At 39.2% G+C, this 24,766-nt stretch overlaps 1 protein-coding gene across 4 annotated transcripts in view; it reads right to left on the bottom strand.

Annotated features, from left to right (window-relative positions):
* The window catches only part of TMEM131L (transmembrane 131 like), a 161,007-nt gene that overhangs the window by 35,913 nt on the left and 100,328 nt on the right, over positions 1 to 24,766 (bottom strand). For 3 of the 4 annotated variants that reach the window (XM_072773704.1, XM_072773703.1, XM_072773705.1), the window contains 12 exons: positions 14,890 to 14,967; positions 14,536 to 14,689; positions 13,095 to 13,153; positions 12,677 to 12,785; positions 10,360 to 10,453; positions 9,736 to 9,889; positions 9,020 to 9,190; positions 7,624 to 7,693; positions 6,423 to 6,540; positions 4,643 to 4,784; positions 3,119 to 3,228; positions 2,010 to 2,082 (listed from right to left, as the gene is read on the bottom strand). In XM_072773704.1, coding sequence (XP_072629805.1) covers positions 2,010 to 2,082; positions 3,119 to 3,228; positions 4,643 to 4,784; positions 6,423 to 6,540; positions 7,624 to 7,693; positions 9,020 to 9,190; positions 9,736 to 9,889; positions 10,360 to 10,453; positions 12,677 to 12,785; positions 13,095 to 13,153; positions 14,536 to 14,689; positions 14,890 to 14,967 — 1,332 coding nt within the window. Of the gene's footprint in view, positions 1 to 2,009; positions 2,083 to 3,118; positions 3,229 to 4,642; positions 4,785 to 6,422; positions 6,541 to 7,623; positions 7,694 to 9,019; positions 9,191 to 9,735; positions 9,890 to 10,359; positions 10,454 to 12,676; positions 12,786 to 13,094; positions 13,154 to 14,535; positions 14,690 to 14,889; positions 14,968 to 18,223; positions 18,258 to 24,766 lie in introns of those variants that run through there. The other variant, XM_072773706.1, reaches the window with a different exon arrangement.

The raw sequence follows: 24,766 nt of genomic DNA, 5'->3' as shown, positions 1-24,766 counted from the left end.
TGAGCCCTTCATTTTTAAATTTGTTTTATCATCCAACTGTGGCTGGCATGTCCCCATGCTATCTGAAAGAAAAAATAGTGATGATATTTGATTCATTTTCATTAGAATTCTAAACTTCTTGAGGGGAGAACCTGGCTTTACATATATCTAATATAAATATTGAATAAAAAGCTGATTTTTAGTATTAAAACTCTTAGTAATAAAAACACCCTTTATTAAATAGTTCTTATATACTAGCACTAGAATATAGTAAGGTCCATAAGATGCTAAGCATTCCATAAACCTTACTGAATCTTCTCACATTATTATAAGTGGGAGAGAGGAGGCTAGCTATAGAGAGATTAAGTAAGCTGTCCAGGGTCACACAGCACACATGTGAAGAGCCTGGATTCAGAACCCTGACTGTCCAATTTTCCCTGCTCTTAACTAAAGGAATTCTGTTTCTTTTTTTTTTTTAATATTTATTTATTTATGATAGACAGAGAGAGAGAGAGAGGCAGAGACACAGGTGGAGGGAGAAGCAGACTCCATGCCAGGAGCCTGACGTGGGACTCGATCCCGGGACTCCGGGATCGTGCCCTGGGCCAAAGGCAGGCGCTAAACCGCTGAGCCACCCAGGGATCCCCAGGAATTATGTTTCTAAAAGCAAATCAGTATCATAAAAATGCATGCCATTCTTTACATGACACAGTTTTAGTAAGAATTTCGAATTAAACTTTTAAGTATCTCAAAGGCACTGATACTATTTTTGTCAGTGTAACAACTTCTTGAAGGTAACAGTGTCCTTTATGGCAAAAGGTGTAATATCCTTGGGGAAAACCTTCCATCACAGAGCAAAGTCTTTTCCCAAATGAGTCACATCATTTGCTCAAATTTGAACAGAACACTTATATGTAAAAGGAATTTGGCATTATTTTTGGAATTTTAAATTATATATGATTCAATACCATTGGGGCAAAAGATCTCTTAGTATTCTGGACTCATTTACCCCCCAACAGCCCTGGGAGCCTGCTCAGTGGAAAGGGGAATGAGAGGGAATGAGGACAGGCTCACTAACAAAAACAAGACCATGCTGCCGCTTAGACCACTTACAGAGAGCAAGGAATGTTTGCTGTAATGTGTTTCCTATTTTAAATCTCTAACTTGCTTTGATGAGTTTTAACTCTTAGTTGGAGGTTACCTGGTTTCTCTCTTTATGCTAGTCAAGTTAATCTAGAGCCAACAGGGTATCTTTGGAGAGATAAATGTGGAGAAAGAAGAAAATACCCAAGGCACTTAAATATGTGTGTGTGAGAAATATAGTTGTATGCCTATGAGTCTTACGTGTGTGCTTTTACATTTGTAACAGATGCTTCAAGTCTACTTGATCTCACACATAGGATACTTGAGAGGAAAACACTCAGCTCAGTACAAAGAGCCACAGAACTACTGAGTGGAAACTAAGAAACAAGGCTGCCAAGTCCCCAGACAACATCCTCACCACATGACATGTTTACTCCTCCTCCTAAGTATTTGTGCAAGACCTCATGAGTGCCCAGAGGCTTAAGAATTTCAGAGAAATCCTTTTTTACAGATGAGGCGACCATCAAAGAAACTGGGTGACTTGCTTAAAACATGAAGCCAGTTTGGTAGGAGAAGATTCTTTTTTTAAGTGCATTTTTACCTTATGTTGCCCTAAAAAAAACTCGATGGGGAATCTAAAAGAGAATTATAAATTCTGGGGTCTCAAGTTTTATGGTTTTCTACACAGCCCTGATTTAGTTGTTATTTCTTCACTCACATGAATCTAAACTATCAAATTAAAATGATTTACAGGCTAACATGAACCATGCAGCTCCTGCTGTATTCGTTAATTGGAAAAATCTGCTATGTATACTTAATGCCTAGAATATAAAAATAAGAAAGCTGCATATATTATGTAAAGAAACTTGAAACATAAATCAGCAAAGCCCATATGCTATGTGTATAGTTTGTTAGCATTCTTTTTCTATTTAAAGATGACATCCTACCCGGTAAGGGCAAGCTTTGGTGAGCTGGAATTCACCAGTTGTGAAATTAATCATCTGCATATCGGTGCCAAACCTATAAAGAGAAAAAAAATGTTTGAACTAACATTCAGATTGCCAATAAAGAAAGACTAATACGTGTGTGCACATATACCTATTATGTGAGCACATATTTTTGCATACACAATTCATGTCACATCCTGTCACTACTGTGTCCCAGCCCCTTGCACTGTACCTGGCATATTGTCAGTGCTCAATACTGTTGAATGAATGACTTTGGCAGCCCAGCACTTTACCATATGTAAAGAAGCATATGGTAACAAAAGTTCTAAATAGGAAGCATTTTCCCCCCAAAATGGTCCATATGGAACCTGACAGGAAGTGACTCTCAACCAAGGACAATTTTATCTTCCAGTGGATATCTGATAGTATCTGGAGACATTTCTGGTTACCACAGCTGGGGAGGATCTACTGGCATCTATTGGGTAGAAGCCAGGGATACTGCTATAAACATCCTCCGAAACACAGAACAGCTCCTCCTCCCCCAAAGAGAAAATCATCTTGTCCAAAATGTCAATAATGCCGAAGCTGAGACACCCTGGAATCAGGGTAGATTCTACTAAGCCAAAGAAGGAAACATTCTAAGAGAATCGGTGATTGCTCTGTAAAAATAAGATAAAACGTGAATGTCTAACATCTTTTAGACATGAACTAAGAGAATTATCATCCTTTTTAATACTTGACTGAAATGTACTAAAACACTAAACTCATTTTCTTGTGCTGCCCAGAGATCATTGCAATTTAGATTCTAACCTTTAGGAGTACATGTGGGAAAATCACAATTGTACAGATTTCCTGGCCAAAAAAAACAATATTCTGCTGGGAACTAGACTAGACACAGTAACACTCAAGAGGCCACCTAACAAAGGGAAGTGGCAATTTCCATCAAGGTATATGTATATGCCCCAAGGAGCTGGGTGTCCAGGTACTGGGGTTAATACTGCGTACACCTACGTACAGGCCAGGTGAAAAATGTGAAGGACTCTGAATAATTCTGAGTCATAAGAGTATTTCCCAAACCCCATCAGAAAGTCCTCAACTGGGCGCTTTACCATTTGTGGAGCAGGCGCACTGCCGCTTCTGGTTTAGGATACAAGGAGAGAGGCAAGAGCTGCAAGGAGACTGGCCAAGAGGAAGGGTTCTTCACCACAAAGTACTTCACCTAGATACAGGGAAAGGAAAATCAAAACCCCAAGGAAGGCACAGGTCACCCCTGAAATAATCCTGCAAAAGATTCATAACCTGAGTCTAATCACGAGGAACCATAATGCACATCAAATCGAGGAACATTCTAGAGAATAAATAGCCTGCCTGCTTCAACACTGTCTCCGCTATGAAGGCCAGGAAAGGTTCAGGAAGACTAGAGGTGACAAAAAAGACTTGATCTTGCAATTCAAGCTCCTGAACTGGATCCTGAACTGGGGAGGAAAAAAACTATCATAAGATATGTGCGTGGGAGAACTGGAAAAATTTGAATATGGACTGCAGACTAGATAACATTATTATGATTAATGTCACATGTTCTGATTTTGAGGATTAATTACATCCTTGTACGGGAGAAAATGCTCCTGTTCTTAGGAAATTCACACTGAAGTAGAGGTAGAAGGGGCATGGCACCTGACACTCTCAAATGGCTCATAAACATGCGTGTGGTGGGGGTGTGCAAAGAGAGAGAGAAGAAATGATAAAGCATATGTGGCCAACATGGAAAACTGGGAATCTCTGTGAAGGGTGATTGGGAGTTCTCGGTACAACTCTTGAAACTTTTAAGATGGTATCATTTCAAAATGAAAATTTTTTGGAAAGTCTTCAGATGCCACCCCGAAGAAATCCAGTGAGTGCCTCATGAAGTGTAAATTATCCCCCAGACCACATGTGATGCAGCTCTTTGGCAGTGAGACTTGAGACACACATGGAAGCCTGCTGGTATCACTTCTGTGCCTTTCTCTGGGCCTCCCTAGCTCATCGAAGGAAGCACACACAGGGAGGGAGTCAGCACACCAAGGACAGAGGGTAACAGGCAGACAGAGCCTAGGCTCTCAATGGCATCACACTGCTGCTGCATCAGCTTTGGACTCCTCTGCTTTGAGCTTCTCATTCTGCAACAAGCTAATTCCTATGTGAGCCTGTGCTAGTCAAGGTTTTCTCTGTTGTGGGACGTCCCGCTGGCCCAGCTGGAAGAGCATGTGACTCTCAATCTCAGGATTATAAATTCAAGGCCCACATTGGGTGTAGACTACTTTAACAAATTAAAAAAATAATAATGAAATCCTACAAAAAAAAAAAAAAACTTTCTCTGTTGTTCATAGTTGAACACTTTCTTGGCACATAGATTTTTAATTGGAAAAAAACTTCAGAAAATATATTTGTTTCATGCATTTTATCTGGTTGAAGTTTTACTCATTTTGTTCTTCTGACACCTCCCTACTAAGTGCACCTAACGGCATATGTGTATCACTTAAAACGAATTTAAATTCTCTTTGGTTCTGAAACAGTATTCTCAAGGTGGGAAGACACTGGTAACTCAAAAACCCTAGAGCTGGGATGTCACTGACAAGGAGACACACAATCCTCACCACACTGTTCCTTAGGGCAGTTGCGCTGAAGTTTAACACAAGGCCAGGTTCTGCAATCAAACGAGGCAGAAAGAAAACAAAGGATTCTGACTCCTTGGATTTCTTCAAGCGACCAAACCGAGTCATTCCTAAAACAGTCCTCCTGTGTAATTCATAAAGAAAGAAATTACTTGGAAAAATAATTTTGACATTAAAAAAAAAAAGGAAATCATTAAATATCACTCCCACTAAAAGGAACAAGGACCCTTGGGGGGAAAATATGGCTTATTCTGGGTTTGGGGAAGAGAAAGTACAAGATGATCCTAAAACATTCTGTTTTACTAGAAAGCAAGAAGTGCTCAAAGAATGAATGATAAGAATCACAAACCACAAACCCCCTTGTGGGTTTAAGGGACCCACAAGCTAGCTGGAAGAGGCTCTCAATAGCCAAATCTGGGACAATTTAGCATCAAAAATAATAATGACAGTAAATGGTAATGAACAAAGAATCTGCAGGGATGCTCAAAAAGGATGTAGAATGAACAAAATAATTAGAAACATCACCATTTTGCAACCATCAATTTAACAACTAACTGATTCAGGCAAGAATTATGGGGGTGACATGCTCTTAGAGAACAGGAAATTTATATGATCTCAAATTATTGTAGCACATATTACTTAATTTTTAATTACTTATTAAAGGAAAAATTTATCTATAATGGAGATCTGTCACACATACAATGGGGTGAGTCAAATGATTCAACTTCACAATACCAACAATGGGACACATTGATATATAAGTCCCTTCCCAGGTAATGCAATGGTAAGGACCCAAGATCAACCAAGTAGTCAGCACTCTTCCCAAAAATGTTTAATGTGAATGTAAACTTGAAGAAACAATTCAAAAAACTCACAGTGCTAAAGGTTCTTTTTTTTTTTTTTTTTTTTTTAATGATAGTCACACAGAGAGAGAGAGAAAGAGAGAGAGGCAGAGACATAGGCAGAGGGAGAAGCAGGCTCCATGCACCGGGAGCCCGACGTGGGATTCGATCCCGGGTCTCCAGGATCGCACCCTGGGCCAAAGGCAGGCGCCAAACCGCTGCGCCACCCAGGGATCCCCAAAGGTTCTATAAGATAACTGGCTAAGACTCTCTGAAGTATCAACATGATGAAGGATGAAGGAAGGGGGGTGGAGCACGGAGATAAACAGTCTACAGAAAACTAAGAAAACATGACAAGCAATGCAATGCATGATCCTTGAATGGATCCTGGATTTTAAAAAAGGAAAAATAAAAAGACAGCCATAATGGATATTCGTGGATCAAAGAGAGAAATCTGAAAACAGATAGTATCCTAGATAATATAACTGTACCAATGTTAAATTTGTTGGGTAGGTAATGGTATTATAGTTCTATGTAGGAGGATATTCTCCTGAGGAAATAAACTATCTTCTAATAAAGTATTGAGGGTTGAAGTACGATATCTACAGCTTACTTTCAAATGACTCAGCAAAAACAAAATGTGTGTGTCTACAAAGATAGAGAGGTCGAGAGAGAAAGAAAGCAGGAGTGGTAAAATGTGAACAATTACTGAATCCAGTATGAGGAATATTTGGGTATTCACTGCACTACACTTTCAACTTTTCTGAGGTTGGAAATTTGTCAAAATAAAAGGCTGAAAAGAAATACCAGTTATTAAAAATTCAGTCCTGCAATTTCAGTGAAGTACTATGTAAGTGATCCCTCCCCCTCAACCAGTGCTGAAGAAAAGAAACAAGGGAAGGTGAACACAGAAGACATACTTGCAGCCGTCACCAGTTTTAAATTTCTTCCATCTTTCATACAATTTATTGGCAAGTTCTGAATCCACGTCCCAGGTTGACCGATCCAGAGAAAGACTCCCTTCCCAATTAGGATTTTCTAAAAGTTAGATCATATTTAATATTTAAGTGTACAGAAAACGCAATTCAGTTAGGAAAGAATGCCACAGACTGTCAAACTTCTCAAACTGAGAGGACCACCGAGTGAATAAACACCCCCCACTTTCCTCTGACTGCTTTACTAAGAGTCCCTCTAACCCAATGGCAAATGATATATTAAATCAAACAAACATGTATAAAACAAAACTAAATCGAATTATGTAAAGGTAATAACATAAAAGACACATGGCTCATGAATATAGCTTGAAACAAGTTAAGATTATTCCTGAAACATTTTTAACAGCTTTCAACCTAACAGACTAAACTGCTTCCCTGTAAACAGAACTGGTCATTAACTAAGTCTTTCAGTTACTATGATCAGTGCTGATGGACAAAACAGCGGTCCTTCCAAAGAAGAGCACAGACCTGGGGCTGGGCCTGGAGAAGGTGCCTGTTTATATTTACAAACTGGCCTCCTGTTCACCTTGGCCTCTCCACTTATCCATTCTGTCTTATCTGTGCTAAAGAGTGTGCCGGGATGAAAAAAATGGCAATCTCCCCCAGAGAAATCTCTGTAGTGTTAACAGTATCCTTATTATTTTCATAAATCAAAAGGCAGGAAAGGGACCAGAAAGAGCTTCTGTATGAAAACCATGGCATTCATTCACACTCAACAACTAGCGCCCCCTGTAAGATGTTTATGCTCCTATAACTAAGGTCTTCAAATGCAAGTCTAGGTTATTTTTACTAACTTGTTGTCAGCCCTTTTATAAAAGAACCACAGTTTTCCAATTTTTCCTGGACATGAGGTTGCTGTGACCATCAAATAAAGTGTTTGAAAAATAATCCCTTACGAAAAGTTCCAGCTACTTAAGGGCCATTACACAAGCACGTTGGGTGTTTTCGGGGGGATTCTTAACAATTTCAAGTCATTCTGTGAATGATCATGCTCTTTTAGAATGAAATATGACAAAGCTGTGTTTACAGTATTAATTATTCCACCTGTAAATGCTATTTTTCCTCACTACTTCCCACCCAATCCCAAACTAGAGTTCTACAGAAAATCTAAGGGCAAAATACTTACCTGTTTTTGATTTTCCCATGAAATAATGCATGCCACAATGTGCTATCACTTCAAAACCCAGACTCCCTTCCTAGATTGAAAAGTAATATATGAATAACTTAAAACACAACACTAAACATAAAAATCCTAATGCACTCAAATGTGAAGGAGACAATGGCCTCCACCTGGGTGAATTTCTCTTTAACCAGAAGCCAAACAACAAGCACGTGAATTCTTGGCTTCCCTTCTTGAATGAGAGCTCAGAACTGTCTCTCACAGAAGGACCAGGCCGGTGGATCCTGCACAATCATCAATGCCCATAGTGATGATCCTTGGGCCCCAAAGACACAGAGCTGCCTTCTGAATTAGAAGTTAATCTCAGGACATTCCTGATAGGTTTTTTTTTTTTTTTTTTTACTGTACTCTAATCCTCTGAAAAACAGTACACTGATCTATAGTAACTCCTAAGCCGCCTGGGACACTTAAATTGAGGTTCCACTTCCTACAGGTTGGGGAAGCACAGACCTGCTACTTCCATATATATGTGAAACCTGCCTACTCCCTCCCACAAGTAGCTCTTCTTAATATGCATCTCTTGATCGGAAAAAGGAAATTTCTAAGAAATCTCCCCTGCTTGAAATACAGATGAATGGAATTAACCTTACATCTTGTGCAGTTTAATTTTAGAGGTCCTACCTTTAAGCTTATAGCTAGGCATGAGGCATTTCTATCTATGAAACACCAATGCTAATAAGTGAGAAAAATCATAAAGATGGTTGCATGAACGTCTCATAGTGAAAAATTAGAACCCAGCGTTATACAGAATAGCTTGGATCAAAAAAGAAGCAATAACAGTAACCAAACAAAAATAAATAAACATTAAGAAAAAAATGAGGCATGTTTAATAAGACCTAAATTAAATGCGGCTAACCCAGATGTTAGAAAGCATTTTAACTGAGAACCCGTTAAGGCTTTTGATTTGGCCCACTAAAGAAATGCAAGGATTACAAGCAACCAAGAGTCACTTACCAGAGGCCTAACTAAAGCATTTAATCATCTCATTTATTTGAATTCATTGCTAGTATGCACTAGAAGCCCAACTGTGTTTTCTATTACAAGCATATATTCCTTGCTCTTCAAATTTTGGAAATAAATGAAAATGAAATTAATCTATTTGTAATATTTTATTTACTAACCTCAAATTACTTTATGAAAAATAGAAACTCTTTCCAAATCAAGAGTTCTATATCTAAACAACCAATCATCTACAATTAGCCTGGCAATATCCTGCAAATTTCTCAGATAGTCTTAAAGAACAGGGCCTTTAAACTCTGTCAATAAAACCCAAGCACCAGAAGTGAATTAAAATAAACAGTAATTATATGAAAATTATAACACATAGTGCTGTAAACAATACCTTGGTTGGGGCCGAGTAAATCTGTAGAGGTATTGCAAAAATGGCACCTATGTTTGTAGTCAAAAATACATTGGTGAATAGATTTATGGCAATGTCTTTAACAGCAAGTTTCAAAGAAAATATATTCCAACAGCCTGGAGGTAGAAATAAAGGGCCAGTGAAATTCAGAATCTAAAAAGAAAAAAAAGTAAGAGAAATTACTTTTTCTAACACTAATTATGATTAAAACTATTATAAAGTATGATACTAAGGTTCTTCTGTACTTTTAAAAACATAATTTTACTCAATTATTTCCAGGTCAAAGATTGAATTTTTTTAATATAAATGACAGTTTTTAAATGTTTCATATGCTACTTTTTAAATTTCACAAAAATAATCTCAAAATTTTCATGGGTGGTATTTTGAAAAAGTCTATGTGTCATTATTCAGGCTTACTTTTAATAAATACAATCTTTTTAGTATAAATTATACATTGTAATCTCTTTGAATAATGTTAAGAGCAAATATCATTTAAGAATTTATCTTGGTCCCTTTGAGGTCCCTAAACAATAGTTTAAAAAACAAAGAGATCCTAGAAACTGAAAATATTCAAAGAAAAACACTTGCTTTAAAAAATCAGAAATAAAAATTAAATAATATAAATATTGATTTCATAGCATCTGACCTTAAACAAATCGTAAAATAGGCTAAAACTTGGATAAAAATACTATAGATACCTTTAAAATGTGCTTGGTCTCCTTGGAAACAAACACATCATTTAGTACAACACTACGGTCAAAATGGTTGAGGTACCACATTGACCAAACTCCTGAAGTGTTCTCGTTAGTCTCTATGTGAAACTGGGTTGCAGAGGAGTCCATTCTAAAATACCTGTGAACACAGGACGTGCATGCTATCAGGCCTGAGTGTGAGACAACGTTCAGCACTCAAGGTGCCTCTGAATGCAAAAAGAGGAGCATCAGAAAACGTTAGAGAATGAATGTTAGTGTTAGGAACGAGCTTCAGACTGCCTTCCTCAACCTCCACGCCCACAAGTGGAGCATCGGAAAGGCCAGAGGATGAGTGACCAGGCCAAGACCAGGATGCTCAAAGAGGCCACCAGGGCCAAGTCAGGATCCACACCTGGCTCCCAGGCCCTGAAGCTGTTCCACAAACTGAATCATTGTTTCCCTGCTCCCATTCTGCACTCAGCCCTCCCACTGCTTGGTAAGCAGTGTTAAGTGTGGAAGGCAAGCCCAGAGAGGGAGAGTCATATACATCTTCTCAGCTATATTTTTAAGTTATTGCTAGATGAAAACAAACAAACAAACATGATTAAAGGGAAAGTGGAATCATCCTACCCTTGAACCACAGGAGAGGAGAGACATGCTTTTAGTGTTGAAGTGCTTTTTATCTTCCTCATGTCCTCTTTAATTCCACTGTCACATGATGTAGCTGTTTTGAGATACAAAGAAATAAATGTGAAGCATAAGTATCTTTTCTTTCATTACCCTGAACAAAAACAAGATATATATTTTATTTCTGTCTTATTACTTTGCTTTTCAGTCTCCGTTAAAACAGTGCATCAGATATCAATGGTAAAATCCTTTCTCAAACACTCCCATCTTTTTCTCTGCTGCCTTGTTGCTAATCACCCAGAACACCATGTCTACCAGCCCCCAACCACCCCTCTTTTAAATTTTTTTATTTAAATTCAATGTGCCAACATATAGTATAACACCCAGCGCTCATCCCATCATGTGCCCTCCTTAGTTCCTGTCACCCAGTTACCCCATTCCCCCACTCACCTCCCCTTCTGCAGCCCTTTGTTTCCCAGAGTCAGGAGTCTCTCATCCCCATCTACCCCTTTTTAAAACCACCCTCTCATTTCTTCTTTTGGCAGGGGGGGGGGGGGGGGGGGAATGAACATTTTATGGCTTCTCTTTACAAAGATCTGCATTCACCATATATAAGAGGAAAGTCTTTAGTACTGCCAGGAATGACAAAAGTGAAAAATGACGCTCAACTGGGTGGGGTGAAGAGGAGCATGTGGAGGCATGAACAAGAAAGGAAGACATCCAAAATAGCAAGAAGGAGCTTCACAGTGAAAGCACAATGTATTCCAAAACACTGTGAATTATCAAAACAACACTTTTAAGCTTTCCTTGAGCTTGGTCGTAACATTAAGGCACTGGTATTAAATTCCTAACTCTGATACTAACACTCAAGCCTTTTTTTAATTTTTAGATTTTATTTATTTACTTGAGAGAGAGAGAGATGGCAAGAGAGAGCAGGCGGGGAGGGGGGGGCTGGAGGGGGAAGTGGTACAAGCAGACTCCCCACTGAGCAGGGACCCTCCCCCTACCCCCTACTCCAGTTCAGTCCCAGGACCTGAGGATCATGACCTGAGCCTAAAGCAGATGGTTACCTGACTAAGCTACCCAGAGTCTTCTAGTCTTTTTTTTCCCCTTAAGCTACATATATGGCTCCAAAAAATATTCAAATGCTATCAAAAATGTGAAAATAGAGTCTACTGTTCACCCAAATTCCCAATTATCTTAAACAACTGCTAGTAGATTCTTAAACATCTATCCAGTGCTCTATACATACACAAGCATATAAATACGCTTTAAAAAATACCAAGTGGGGATGCCTGGGTGGCTCAGCGTCTGCCTTTCAGCTTAGGACATGATCCTAGAGTCCTGGGATCAAGTTCCACATCAGGCTCCCTGAGTAGAGCCTGCTTCTCCCTCTGCCTGTGTGTCTGCCTCTCTCTCTGTGTCTCTCATGAATAATAAAAATAAAATAAAATAAAAATACCAAGTATACACACATGCACTGCTGTACATATGCCTCCAAAAAGCTGCAGGGAACACCCACCTGTAAATGCGCTACAATTTAACCAGGCTCCTCCTATCAATGAAGGTTTACATTGTTCTGTTATCACCAACAGTGCACATTTCTTTTTTGCATGCATATATGAGTATATCCATAGATAGTCCTTGACATAGAATTAAGGATCAAAGAGCATATATGTGCATTTTAAATTTTCAGCGATTGTCAATTTTCCCTCCAAAAAAAGCCTGCATTGGTTTATACTCTTGTCAAAAATATCTGGGTTTTTTCCCTAATCATTACCAACACAGAATACTAACAATGTTTTTATCCTTATTGATCTAAGTAAAAAATTATATCTCACTTGTTGCTTTAACATTTTTTGAAATACAAGTAAGGCAGGTCATGTGTTCATATGTTTAGAATCATTTGCATTTCTTTACAGAACTCTACCGTAAATAAGAACCTAAAATGAGGACTGGGTTTATACTCACTAGATCTGCATAGCATTGTGCACCAAGAAACACCACCTGGGCAGCAGAGCTCTCTACAGGTGAAAGCAGCACCTCCACCAAATACATTTGCATCTTGCTCCTTCAAATCACCAACTCAGTTAAGCTTTAAATGCAAAATCCTATGTGTGGTAGAAGTGGCATCAACAATCTCTTTTTTTGTCATTCTGTCTCTTAGTAGTTAACTACTAAGGCTGCAGTACTACAATCAAACCCATTCACTTTCTGAAAACTTTGCTGACTCTGCAGTTCTAAGGCATTTCACAGAAGGAATTGCTATCATAACTAGATAACGAAAATAGACAGTCTCCAATATTTTTAAAATCTGTACCTTTGCAAGTGAAAGAGGCGATTTTTGTAAAGTTTGTTGTAGAAGTAGGAAGGAGTACTGGTTCAAACTGCAGAGACAGAGCATCTTTCTGTGAGAAATGATGTACGTCCTACCAAAAAAAAAAAAAAAAATCCACATTAGTATTTTCAGAGGGGTATTTATCCAATTTGACTCTGTTAAAAGAACTAAATAGCTCAGACTGGCATACAAGCAACTGCCCAGCATATGTCTGTAACAGTATGAAGGGGGTGCTGGCAACCTTCATCCTAATATGGGTTCAAGCAAGGGAAAAGGAGTGTAAATTAAAGCAAAAGAGAATTGAGACAGTGGTTTTGTATCTGTTCCTGAAAAATCCTCATGTTCTGTAATTAAACACATACTTGTCAGTTTAAAATTTAATGTAAGCATTTACAATTACCTGTATCCAAATAAGGCTGTTTCCTGAATGTAATATATACATATTTACTGCCGAATCATCTGTCCAAAAGAATCAGAGCAATGAGATTAAAAACAAAGAACCATCTCATTCTCACACCTTAATATAGTAGTTAAAATACCACATCACATATTTCTATACAAAATGTGACTTGATTTTCAACACTACAATTGAAGCTGGGAGCTATTTTCTGTTGGATATTCTTATAAGACACAAGAAAAAAGATCCATACAAAAAGATTGACCTTCCAATATAGGATCCCTCAAGGATGATGAACCACCAGTGGAGAAATTCTGAGTCTAGGGTCATACTATGAACTCTTCTGGATGAAACTAACTAATTGGACAGCTTTAAATAAAGCTGTGTCCTCCTGTTGATTAGACAACCCCTCATTTCCTTATTTAGATTATATTTGTGGAAAAACAAAACCCTGGGATCTTAAAACATAGCCTTCCTTTTAACCTTCACCAAAAGAGCTCCCTGTGGGACAGAGGTCTTCTCTACATTGTTGTCTACCTGGCCATTCTGTGAATCACCAAAACTATGAACCCAAGGACAGGACAGCTCTCCTGCTGAACCATTACTACTACAATCAATTCTAAGGAATGGAAAGTAAATGATGTCTGACCAAAAGTTAAGACTGCCAAATGAAATTATGTTTTGCTACCAAATCTTTCTCCAAATATGTACAGGATGTGTGTGTGTGTGTGTGTGTGTATGTATATGTATATACATGAGTGTGTATATGTGCATTCGCATGTACATATGTGTACATATATACGCATACATATAAATATACATATATACCAGAACAGTCTTGCTAACCAATGGATAATAGCAAACCCCACGTTATAAGTGTCATGGACCATATAATACGTGTTGCCTACAAAAGTTCTTAGAAACTTAAATTGATGAACTAGGTAATTTCTGGTACATAGGACACACATTTTCAAAGACAAAATTCATAGAAATGGACATTAGAGTTCACACTATCCTAACTTGTCAGGCATCCAGGAACAACCGGCACCCAATCAACTATTAAAAACACAAAGCAGCATGATTTAACTGAGCTTCTGCAAACCAGTAACAATAGAACAAGAGATATGAGACTTAAAATACTTTGTGAATATTTATATTAGATTGTTGTGCCCATTTAACTTGTTTCTCTCCAGGATCCCAAGAAAAATTAATCCTAAGGGAACTCAGAATGGTTTGCAGTCACTCTTAATTTACTCCAAAATAATACAGCCTTACTAGCAGTTGCGGATTGAGAACTAGTTACTGTTTCAATCTCTTAATGATGAAATCAAAGGCTCTTTGTCTTACATTGCAATGATACAATCAATATGTAAATGCCACGAGAATGATGATGTATGTTAATCAAAACATATTTTAATAAAAATTTTAAAAGATTACACTTTACCTGAGGTCTCAGATTTATCTGTAGCTACATAAATAATAGAAAGATGATCTAACAAATCTTGTGTGTTTTCTTCAAATTCTTTTGAGGAGTTTTCCATGGTTACAATTATGCTCATTTGTAGCCGTAAAACATCATCAGATTCCATATAGCAACTCTGAGATTAGACGGATGGAAAAACAGGAAAAACAACAACAAAAAAATCATCCAAACTTTGTGACTTCAAAATTTAAAAAAAGAAAAGCACTTATGGTAAGGGCATGTATATTTCTGAAAACAGAATGTGTCATCTTATTCTTTATTTCCAAGCCAAGAGGTAGGAAAGGAAAGATAAAAACAATGAATTTTTTATTTTACCTTTAACTGCTGACACACTTTATTACGTAAACTGCATTCCAGTTGTACTTGCAAGAGGCTAGTATTAGTGGTTTCTGCCTAAAAGAAGGAAAAAAAGGGGGAAAAAAACCTTACAAGAGGCAAAAAGTTCAATCTCATATTCATAGTGAACAATCTATCATTTATTCAGGACATTCATTTATTCATTTAATAAATATTGAACTATCTGCTAAATGCATATTATTCTAGCAGCTGGAAATAAACATGAATAAGACAAAAAATGTGTCACTGAGCTTACATTCTAATGGAAATCATAAACTCTCCCTTGGGCAACATGAAAATTCCTATTATGGCAATAAGGAGATAAATATGTTCTAAATATACACAGGATACTGTAGTTTGGCGTTTCTTATACTTTTTGAACTTTGTTTCAACATAGGAGTCTTTCATTTCAAAGTAGCTTTACCCAGTAATAGCCAATTAACTTGTTTTTATGTCTGCCTTCCATTAGTAGAATGACATTAGAAGCTGTGACAAAACAGTAAGACAGTCTAAAATGCCACTGGTTGTCATAATCATTTTTAATATGTGAAAGAGCTACAGATGGAAGAGACCAAAATAAATGAAAAGAATGCAGAATTTTGTCAAGTTCAAAGATCTTAACAGCCACATGAGATGAGAACCGACATAGCTTTAAGAGGAGGAAATGAAAATTCTAATCCAGGAATACAGCCATTTGGACAGGAGGGTGGGGGGCTTGTGGGGGGGGGGGGCAGCGCATAGATAGTGAAGGCACAGGGAAGTCAGGAAGTGAGGCATGTAAATTCAAACAACCAAAGCTGGGAGAGTTCCTTTTTCGTTCAGTTTGATGTGTCTGGCATAGTGATTATAAAATAAAAAGGCACTTGGCTTGGCAGCCATAGTCAGGACTCCAAGAAATCTCAGTAAGGTAAGAAGGCATTCCCCAAATCCTTGGCTGACTTAATTGTTGGTAAGCATTTATTCACTCCAGGAAGATTTAGTATTAAGTAGAACCAACATGATGGTATTTAATTTGTTAGATTTATTAAGAATTACCTAAGTACATTATGTTTTAAAAAAAAAAAAAAACATTTTTAACCACTGCATTCAACAACTAAAGTACCAAAACTACAATGTAATATAAAGCATTTTAAAATTCAGTAAAGATAGTTAAGCTTAACGAAGCTTGTAAATGGGACCAAATATTAACCAAAGGCTCTCTTAAAAAGTTATTGCTACTATCTGCTAGACTTAATACCATTTGTAAACTGAATGTAAAATATATTTTTTAAATATTTTATTTATTTATTCATGAGAGACACACAGAGAGAGGCAGAGACATAAGCAGAGGGAGAAGCAGGCTCCGTGCAGGGAGCTCAATGTGGGACTCGATCCCAGGATCTTGGGATCATGACCTGAGTCAAAGGCAGATGCTCAACCACTAGGCCACCCAGGCAACCCTAAAGGTAAAATCTTAAGGAAGAACTAGATTTCTGAATTTGTCTTTCTGTAAACAAGTTCCACCATCAAAGTCGTAACAAGAAAAAGCCTACTACTCTCTGAAATTGCTTTAACCCAAGTTATAAATGACCTCCTCATATCCAAGTCCAATAGACACTTTTCATTTTGCCCAACTCTTCTGCCAATTTAACGCTGCCACTATCCACATATGCTTCTCTTGGTTCTTTCTCCTTCCTCTTTGGTTCCTCCTTTGTGGCTCTCCCCACTGTCCTCTCAAGATGTTAGTTACTCTGGATTCTGTCTTTTGCCCTCTTCACTCTCTCTCTACGGAAGCTCTGTGACACACTGACACTGCCTGCACTACTTTCTCCAGCTCAGACCTCTACACCCACCCATGTCCAGCCGATGGCCAGGCATCCTCTTGAATGCTCACACTTGTCAAGATAGCTACCTTTGCTGTGCATGTTGCCCTGGCACCATCACTGATAAAGTTATTTATGGCTGAGGCCTGCATACCAACTTCACTCCACCTCCTCACCCTTCTCAAACAAACCCATAACCAAATTATACTAATCCCACCTTAGTGGCCCTTAAATCCATGCACTTCTCTTCATTCCTAATACCCTGGAGATCAGGAGTCAGCAAACTATGCCCAAGGGCAAATCTAGCTAACTGCTTGTGTTTGTAAATAAAGTTTTATTGGGACCCCGCCATGTTCATTCCTTTGTGTACTGTCTATGACTGCTTTCATGCTCTAACTGCCGGGATGAGTACTTGCAACAGAGAGTGCATGGCCTGCAAAGCCAAAATTTACTCTCAAGGCCTTTACAGAAAAAGTTTAGGGATGCTTGCCCTTGTTGAAGGTAGGAGACGGAGGAAGGGGACAGGTAGGCTAGTCTCCCTGTGTCTACCTATGCCCTCTCCATTCCAGTCTCCACACTGCAACAAGAGTGAGTTTACAAATACGCAAATCAGGCAATGCCACTAGTTGCTTAGAAACTCTTCAAAAACCAACTCCTTTACTGTAGCTTCAAAACTCAGGCACCTGCCTAGTCTCCACCTCCTTATTTATCCTCCAGCCTCACTGGCCTACTTTCTGCTCTGTTTTGCCTTCAACCTCCGAACTTACTCTTTTGCTGTGAACTCACACCCCGAAATCCATCCTTCCTCTACCTAGCTAAACCTTCACATCCAGATTAAACATCCCCTTCACCAAGGCTTTCCCTGACACCACAGCTAGGGTAACTGTCCACTACTTACACCCACAGCACCTTTTCCCTGACCTTCCTTAACACTCCTCGGTATAATAACACTCCTGGCTCAAGGTCTGTCTTCGCCAGAAGATTGTAACCACCTTGTTTGATGCTTTTACCACAATGCCTACCACCTAATTCAATATGCAATTAGTGAATGACAAGAAGTGGGCACACAGCAATAGACAGCTTGCTTGAAAAAAGCAAGCTTAAGGGATGCCTGGGTGGCTCAGCAGTTGAGCATCTGCCTTCGGCTCAGGGCATGATCCCAGGATCCAGGATCAAGCCCCACATCGGGTTCCTTGTGGGGAGCCTGCTTCTCCCTCGCCTATGTCTCTGCCTCTCTCTCTGTGTCTCTCATAAATAAATAAATAAAATCTTAAAAATAAATAAAAAGGCAAGCTTGAAATGGACAAGAAACTAAAAATAATAAACAATGGCTATAAAGTAAAAAAATATACCAAAATCTTGTATTTGACATGTACTTCTGACCTAAACTTAAAAAAAAAAAGTTTAAAGAAAACCACCTATCAACACGTTTTCAACATATGTATTTATATTTTTTGAAAAGTTATAGCAATTTAACTGTAGGCCTTAACCACACAAGGTAATTCTCTTACCTAAAATATTTCTTCAAATGTTGAAATGTTATAACTTCAAAACTATAATTTTTGAAAACAATTAAACAATCCAATTTGCACAGTCACCTGATGTACTATAAAGCCCAGTAGGTTGTCATTCTTGGTAAGTTTCTGGATCGATGACTCTATAATTTACCATTTTAAGTAAGATTCCTCTCTTAGCTGGAAGTGTAACAAAAATAAATTATATTGTTTCATTTGTTGTAGAACACTTCAGAGTCCCACAAGGGGGAGTTCCAGCACCTCCAAAGTGTCCCTGAAGCGGGCCAATTTTTCTCAAAGAGCAATTTAAACGTTCATGTCTTTATCAAAAAAAACCAAAACTACTGTAATCTTGACTTAGGAAAGTAAACCATAACCAAAACATGAGCTCTCTGGGGCAACTGCACACATACTGGGATTAAATTCTCTCTGAAAGGGCCCCAGCTGAGCACATTTGTTGTGACCGTGGGACATCCCCTTATCCAGGAGTGTGCCTGGGCAGATTATAAAAGGAAAATAGAAACCAACTTCTCTACTTTTCAAATCCCCCAAATCACTTTAACAAATTAGTTCATAAATTTTACAGATAAAAAATCAAATAATTTCTTGGTAGTTTCCACGTAAAGTATATGGTATTATTCCCTTGTAGAAGATGGGGAGAAATGTGGTTTGGAGGGGTTAAATGACTTATCAAAGATCCTAAATTTAGCTAGTGGAGAAATAAGGAAAAAAAAAAAAAAAGCAGATCTTTTAACACAAGTCAGTACTTTTTTTCTAAGTAAATCAGAACAGACCAAGTCTACTTCTCCTGAATTTAAAAGCTGGGAAGTTCTTCACCATGGGGAACATGCATTAGAAAACCATACCAAGAGATAATGCCATAGTCAAGGAAATGGAAGTGTTTAAAAAACAAACAAACCTTTTGTAACGGCTTATATTCCCTTGGTTTTATGCTACATGTCTAGTTAACTGGAGCTAAAAGAGAAGAAATCACCTAGTTCTGTACCTGCTAAGAAGCTGGTCTTTGCACACCAAGCCAGGGCAGAGTGTTATTTGAGGTGATGATGTACAAGTAAAGAGGAAACAAAATGAGAGACTTTCAAGTCCTGTCACTTTAGATGACTTTTACTAACAAGAATAAACCAATCTCCTAACAAAAGTATATAAGAATCTATAATATATTAATCCAGAGAGAATGATCAAAAGCCTTGAAATTATGATGTTCACAGTAATGACCACACACAGAAACCTTGTATTTAAGGAACATAGCTTGTGAAATATGAAAGAATTATAGATAAATCTCAATATTAGGTCCTATTTTTCTCCTCCTCCACAATTTTGAATGCTAAGTTTTAAAAGGTTCTTACACAGGTCAATTTTCTTATGCCAGCACGTATATCAGTAGGAACCCAGATTCTGTATAAGCCGTGGGACTATTCCAGTCAGTAGCCCATATATACAGTGCTACGTACAACAGAATCTACACAGCAAGTGATTTTGCATAACACAGACACTTTCTTGGGTCCCTTCCACACAATGGCCATGCTCTATAACCAAACTCCTAATTTAGTGTTTCCTGCACAACAGAGGGACTCAGCTGAGTTATTAGTCAGCACTGTAGGGTTGCTTTCACCCTTAAACAGCGGCTGTGCTTCAGCCCTCCCCACTGCTGTGCTAATCCTCAGATATTTAGCCACGGAAACAAAATTCACCTACATTGCCAGGCCCCCCTCACTAAAATATTTGTAAAATCCTAGGAAGTGGCTGAAATTAGTTTTTCTGTTTTAAGGGAAGAGGGATTAAAAAACACACATTTTTGCATTTTCTCTTATGCACATCTTTTTTAGAAAAAGCTTTGCCATAAACTAAATTCAAGATGAAACTCCAGCCACAAAAGCTTAGGGACATCTCATACCCTGCCTAAGACTCAGTTTCCTCTTCAATAAGACAGTGAGTGAGTTCACAGCCAGTTACGAGCCCTAAATGAGATACAGACGACAAGCACAAGGCAGAGTAGACCTTCAAAAGGGAGCGTTATTGTTTTTACTTATTCATTCACAATTAATGCATTAAATTAATAAAATTCCACAAGAAATAACTTAAATGCTTCTGGGAAAACCCACATCAAAAGTTTTAAGAGGGGAAACTCCTCTTCCATGCCCCTTTGGTTTCTAAGAGAAGAGGGCTGTTTTCTTTTGTTTTTTTCTTAAACATTTCAAATTCTTTTCGTCTTATTTCACTTTGGGTTCAGAACCCAAAAGAGGAGAGAAGAGCCATTTATTGCCCACAACCTTCCACCCTCCTGAAATGTGCCAAAAACCCTGAAAGACAGACAAAAAGCAATGTGGAGAACAAGTTAACACTTAGATACTGAGACTTTTCGTTGAACCCAGTGACAGTGGCCTGTATTGTGCAACACTCTGGCTTTTGCACTTGGGGAGCTAGCTTTTAACTGTTACAAACTGGGCTGGCAGTTTCAGGAGAGCCTTGTGGGATTTTCACCTTAGTAAATCATGCAGCATATGGTGGCTTGATCCAAAGGCAAAGCAGCTATTTTTATACAATTGGATGCTGCTGGCCTTAAGCAAATGACAAGTGGGTCCTGAAGGCCTAGCTCCGGCCTTGACCCTGGGTCCAGGCTCAACAAAAGTTCAGCCTTTGTGATGCAGGCCTTTGTAGCTTGACCTTGAGCAATGTGGGCATAGCTTTTACCTAAACAGGTGTAGCCATGGCAAAGATCAGCTATGGCTATAGAAGAAAGGATGATGTGGTGGAAACAGTATGGTGGTTCCTCAAAAAAATCAAACATGGAATTACTGTATGATCCACCAACTCTACTTCAAAGTGACAGGAGGGGGGATCCCTGGGTGGCTCAGTGGTTTGGAGCCTGCCTTTGTTTGGCCCAGGGCGTGATCCTGGAGTCCCGGGATCGAGTCCCACATCAGGCTTCCTGCATGGAGCCTGCTTCTTCTCTCTTTCTCTGTCTCTCATGAATAAATAAATAAAATCTTAAAAAAAAAAGTGACAGGAGGGATTCGAACAGATATTTGTACACCCAAATTTATAGCAGCATTATGTACAGCAGTCAAAAGCAGAAACCAAAAGCCAAAATTCATCCAAGGACGAATGAATAAACAAAACATGGTGTATCCATGCAATGAAGTGTTATTTGGTCTTAAAAGAGAAGGAAGTTCTGACACATATACGACAACACAGAGAAGCCCTGAAAAGCTGTATCAGAGTGGAATAAGCCAGACACAAAAGGGCAAACATTCTGTGATTCCAATTATGTGAGGGTGCCTAAAATAGTCAAATTCATAGAGCCAGAAAGCAGAGTAATGGTCATGGGGGACTGAGAGGAGAGATTAATGGGGAGCTGCTATATAGTGTGTATAAGAGTTTCAGTTAGGGAAGATGAAAAAGTTCTGGAATGGACGGTGGTGACAGTTCCACAACAGGGTGAATGTACTTCATGCCACTCAACTCACACTTAAAATGGGAGTTTATGATATACTTTACCACTAGGAAAAGAAAGGAAAGGAGAGAAGGAAAAAGAAAGAGCAGAAGATGTCACAGTCAGAGCTCCCCCCACAATAGAGAGAACTTCCAGTGCACCAATTGCTTTTATAGTCAGATTGTGAACAGACTGTTGGGTCCACCTCCAGGCAGACAGTACAGACAAGTTGCTCCGAATTCTGTTCCTTTTTCATACATTATCTTCATGGCTAAGAGTTGGAACTATGAAAGGGTCTAGCTTCACTTCACGTGGGCTGGCCCATAGACTCAAAAGTTCCTCCCCAACTCACTGGCTCTAGATTTATTAATCCCTTAAGTGCCAACTGCTGCTTTAGATGCTCAAGATCCAAAAAGACAGATTCACAGATGGATGGCAGATTTTATAAATAAAGAAGCAATAAGGGTAGAAGACAGAGATATGCTCTCATCTTGGGTGGAGTCCGAGAAGCAATGTGACACAATTATTGCATGCACAAAGAAGGCAACCATGAAGGTCTGTCCTTGGAACAATCCAGTCCACTCTGGACATCAAAGGGGTGCTAAAAGGTTAGAGAAACATGGTTTAGTTTTCCTATCAGAGCAAGATGAAGAGAAAACAAAACAAAAAAAGGCAGATTGATGAAGCAGGAGGAAGACAGGGTTCCCCTTAAGAGAAAGACTTAAAAATTTTTTTTAAAATTAAAAAGAAAAGAGAGAGAAAGACTAACTGGGGGCACCTGGGTAGCTCAGTGTTTGAGCATCTGCCTTTGGCTCAGGTCATGATCCCAGGATCCTGAGATCAAGTTCCTTAGCAGGCTCCCTGCAGAGAGCCTGCTTCTCCCTCTGCCTATGTCTCCCTGTCTCTCATGAATAAATAAAATCTTTTAAAAAAGAGAGAAAGACTAATCTCTTAGAGAACAACTAGACAAAATTCGAATGAGAAAACAAGACCTCAAAGGTCCAACAGACACAGAGATGGAGAAAGCCTGGTAGCAAACTGAAATGAAGGAGACAGATCTTTGTGCTCACTGGAGCTTTAAAAAATGGAAGAAAAGCAAGACCACAGCAGATGGGAACTGTTCCCCAGGAAGGAACCAGGATTCGGTAATAGGAGTTACGAAGGCAAGCACTTCTAAAGCCAGGTGCAGAACCCCTAGTAAGAGCCAACTGAGTACTGAGACAGCTATACCCAGTTACGAGAGAAGACCTGGACAGGTTCACAGGGGCAGGGGACAGGAAAGTCAGAGCAGAATGCTCTGAAAGTATTAGGTTGAAACACAGTTAATGCCCATGCCCTGGGAGAACATGTCTGAGAAGTTTACAGAAGTAGGACTCAGTCTAAGAGAAGGCACAGTAAAAAGAGGAAACCCATTAAAGGGGAACCAGGCAAGAAAATCAAGAAAGACTGACCCCAGGCCTGATTTAGATGTTGGCATGATAGGAGAGCATCTCCTGTGGAAGACTCTCCAACCCAGGGAAGAGAAGATTTGTTTGAACAACAGATGCTGTCAGCAGACCCATAACTGATTGATTTTATCTCTCTCCCTTTAGGAGAACTCACCAGAAAATATCTAGAGGAACATCTAGAGAGAGAGAGAGAGAGAGAGAGAGAGAGAGAGAAAAAAAAAATATATATATATATATATAATCTAGATCAAAAAGAAAAAGGAACGACTTGATTCCAAAAAAAAGTAGCAGCTTTACAGATGTTAGAGAAATAAAAAGACCGAAAAAAAAAAAAAAAAAAAAGCTGGTTAAATAGCTAAAAACTCAACTGAGCCTTCCCAAGAGGAAGAGGGGACAGGAAAAGACAAGCACATCCTGGAGGCATAGCCCTTGACTGCAGAGAAAGGGGGGCACACTCACAACCCGGAGGAGACGGTGAGCGGCTCACGGCCAAGGTGCTCTCCCCACCAGGCCATAAGCTCCTGAAAGGTCAATAGCAGCTCCCCTCCAAGAATCTGCTAAGAACAATCCTCCACTTGAAGGGGGGTGGGGGGGGGAATCCCTGGGTGGCTCATCGTTTTAGCGCCTGCCTTTGTCCCACGTTGGGCTCCCAGCATGGAGCCTGCTTCTTTCCCTTCTCCTGTGTCTCTGCCTCTCTCTCTCTCTCTAGGTCTATCATGAATAAATAAATAAAATCTTTAAAAAAAGGGGGGGGGGGCACACTAAAAGGGAAAAGCCTTCTCTCAGAAGCAGGTTCTAGAAGCCTCAGTGAGTCTACTGTAAGAGGCCATGGAAACCAGTGTGTGCACAGATCCCCATATGCCCCTGCCCAGGCACTGCAGCCGCTCCATCTCCAACAGGATGTCCACATCATTCAGCACAGGAATGCCAGAAACAAAGGCTCCGTGAAGGAAAGGAGAACAAAGACATATCTGTGCCTGGGCTGCCACCACCACGAAGTACTAACTCTGCTAACTCAGAGGGAAGACTACAGGGCCTCATGGGCTACTTCCTGAGAGGAGCCGGTAAGTGCAGGTGGTGCTTCACCAAGTCACTGAGGTCTCAAGTCAGCCTCCGGACAGGCGATCTCTTCCCATTGATTTTAAATGCAAAGGTCTTGGAATCAAAACAACTGGCATAAACTAAAGCCAAAACCAAGGTGATACTCTGCATCCTCCATCCCTCTTTTTGGCAAAAATGAAGTATGGAAACAATTCTGCTTAGAATTAGTCCCTTGAGGGCTGAGATGGGAGGCATATTTTCCAAATCCAGTAGATGTAAGGTTGATTATCAGATATTCTTGTATGTCTTAAGATTCTAGACTCAAGCAAAGCTCAAGAAAGACTTGATACTTTTTTAAATATTTTTTTTCATTTTTAAGTAATCTCTATATCCAACATGGGCCTCGAACTCACAATCCCAAGATCAAAAGTCTCATGCTCGACCAACTGAGCCGGTCAGGTGCCCCAAGTTACTTAATATTAAGCCAATGTAATTTGGGGAAGCCACACACACTCTAGTGAGAGCCAGCCTCTTAGCTCCCCAGCTCACTCAGGCATGGACAACTTCTCGGGCTAAGACCAAAAAAATAAGAAATTG

This window comes from Canis lupus, chromosome 13 (genome assembly GCF_048164855.1).
Source record: "Canis lupus baileyi chromosome 13, mCanLup2.hap1, whole genome shotgun sequence".
Classification (NCBI taxonomy): domain Eukaryota; kingdom Metazoa; phylum Chordata; class Mammalia; order Carnivora; family Canidae; genus Canis; species Canis lupus.
The sequence above is the reverse complement of the archived record's forward strand: the minus strand, read 5'-3'. Positions and strand labels throughout refer to the sequence as shown.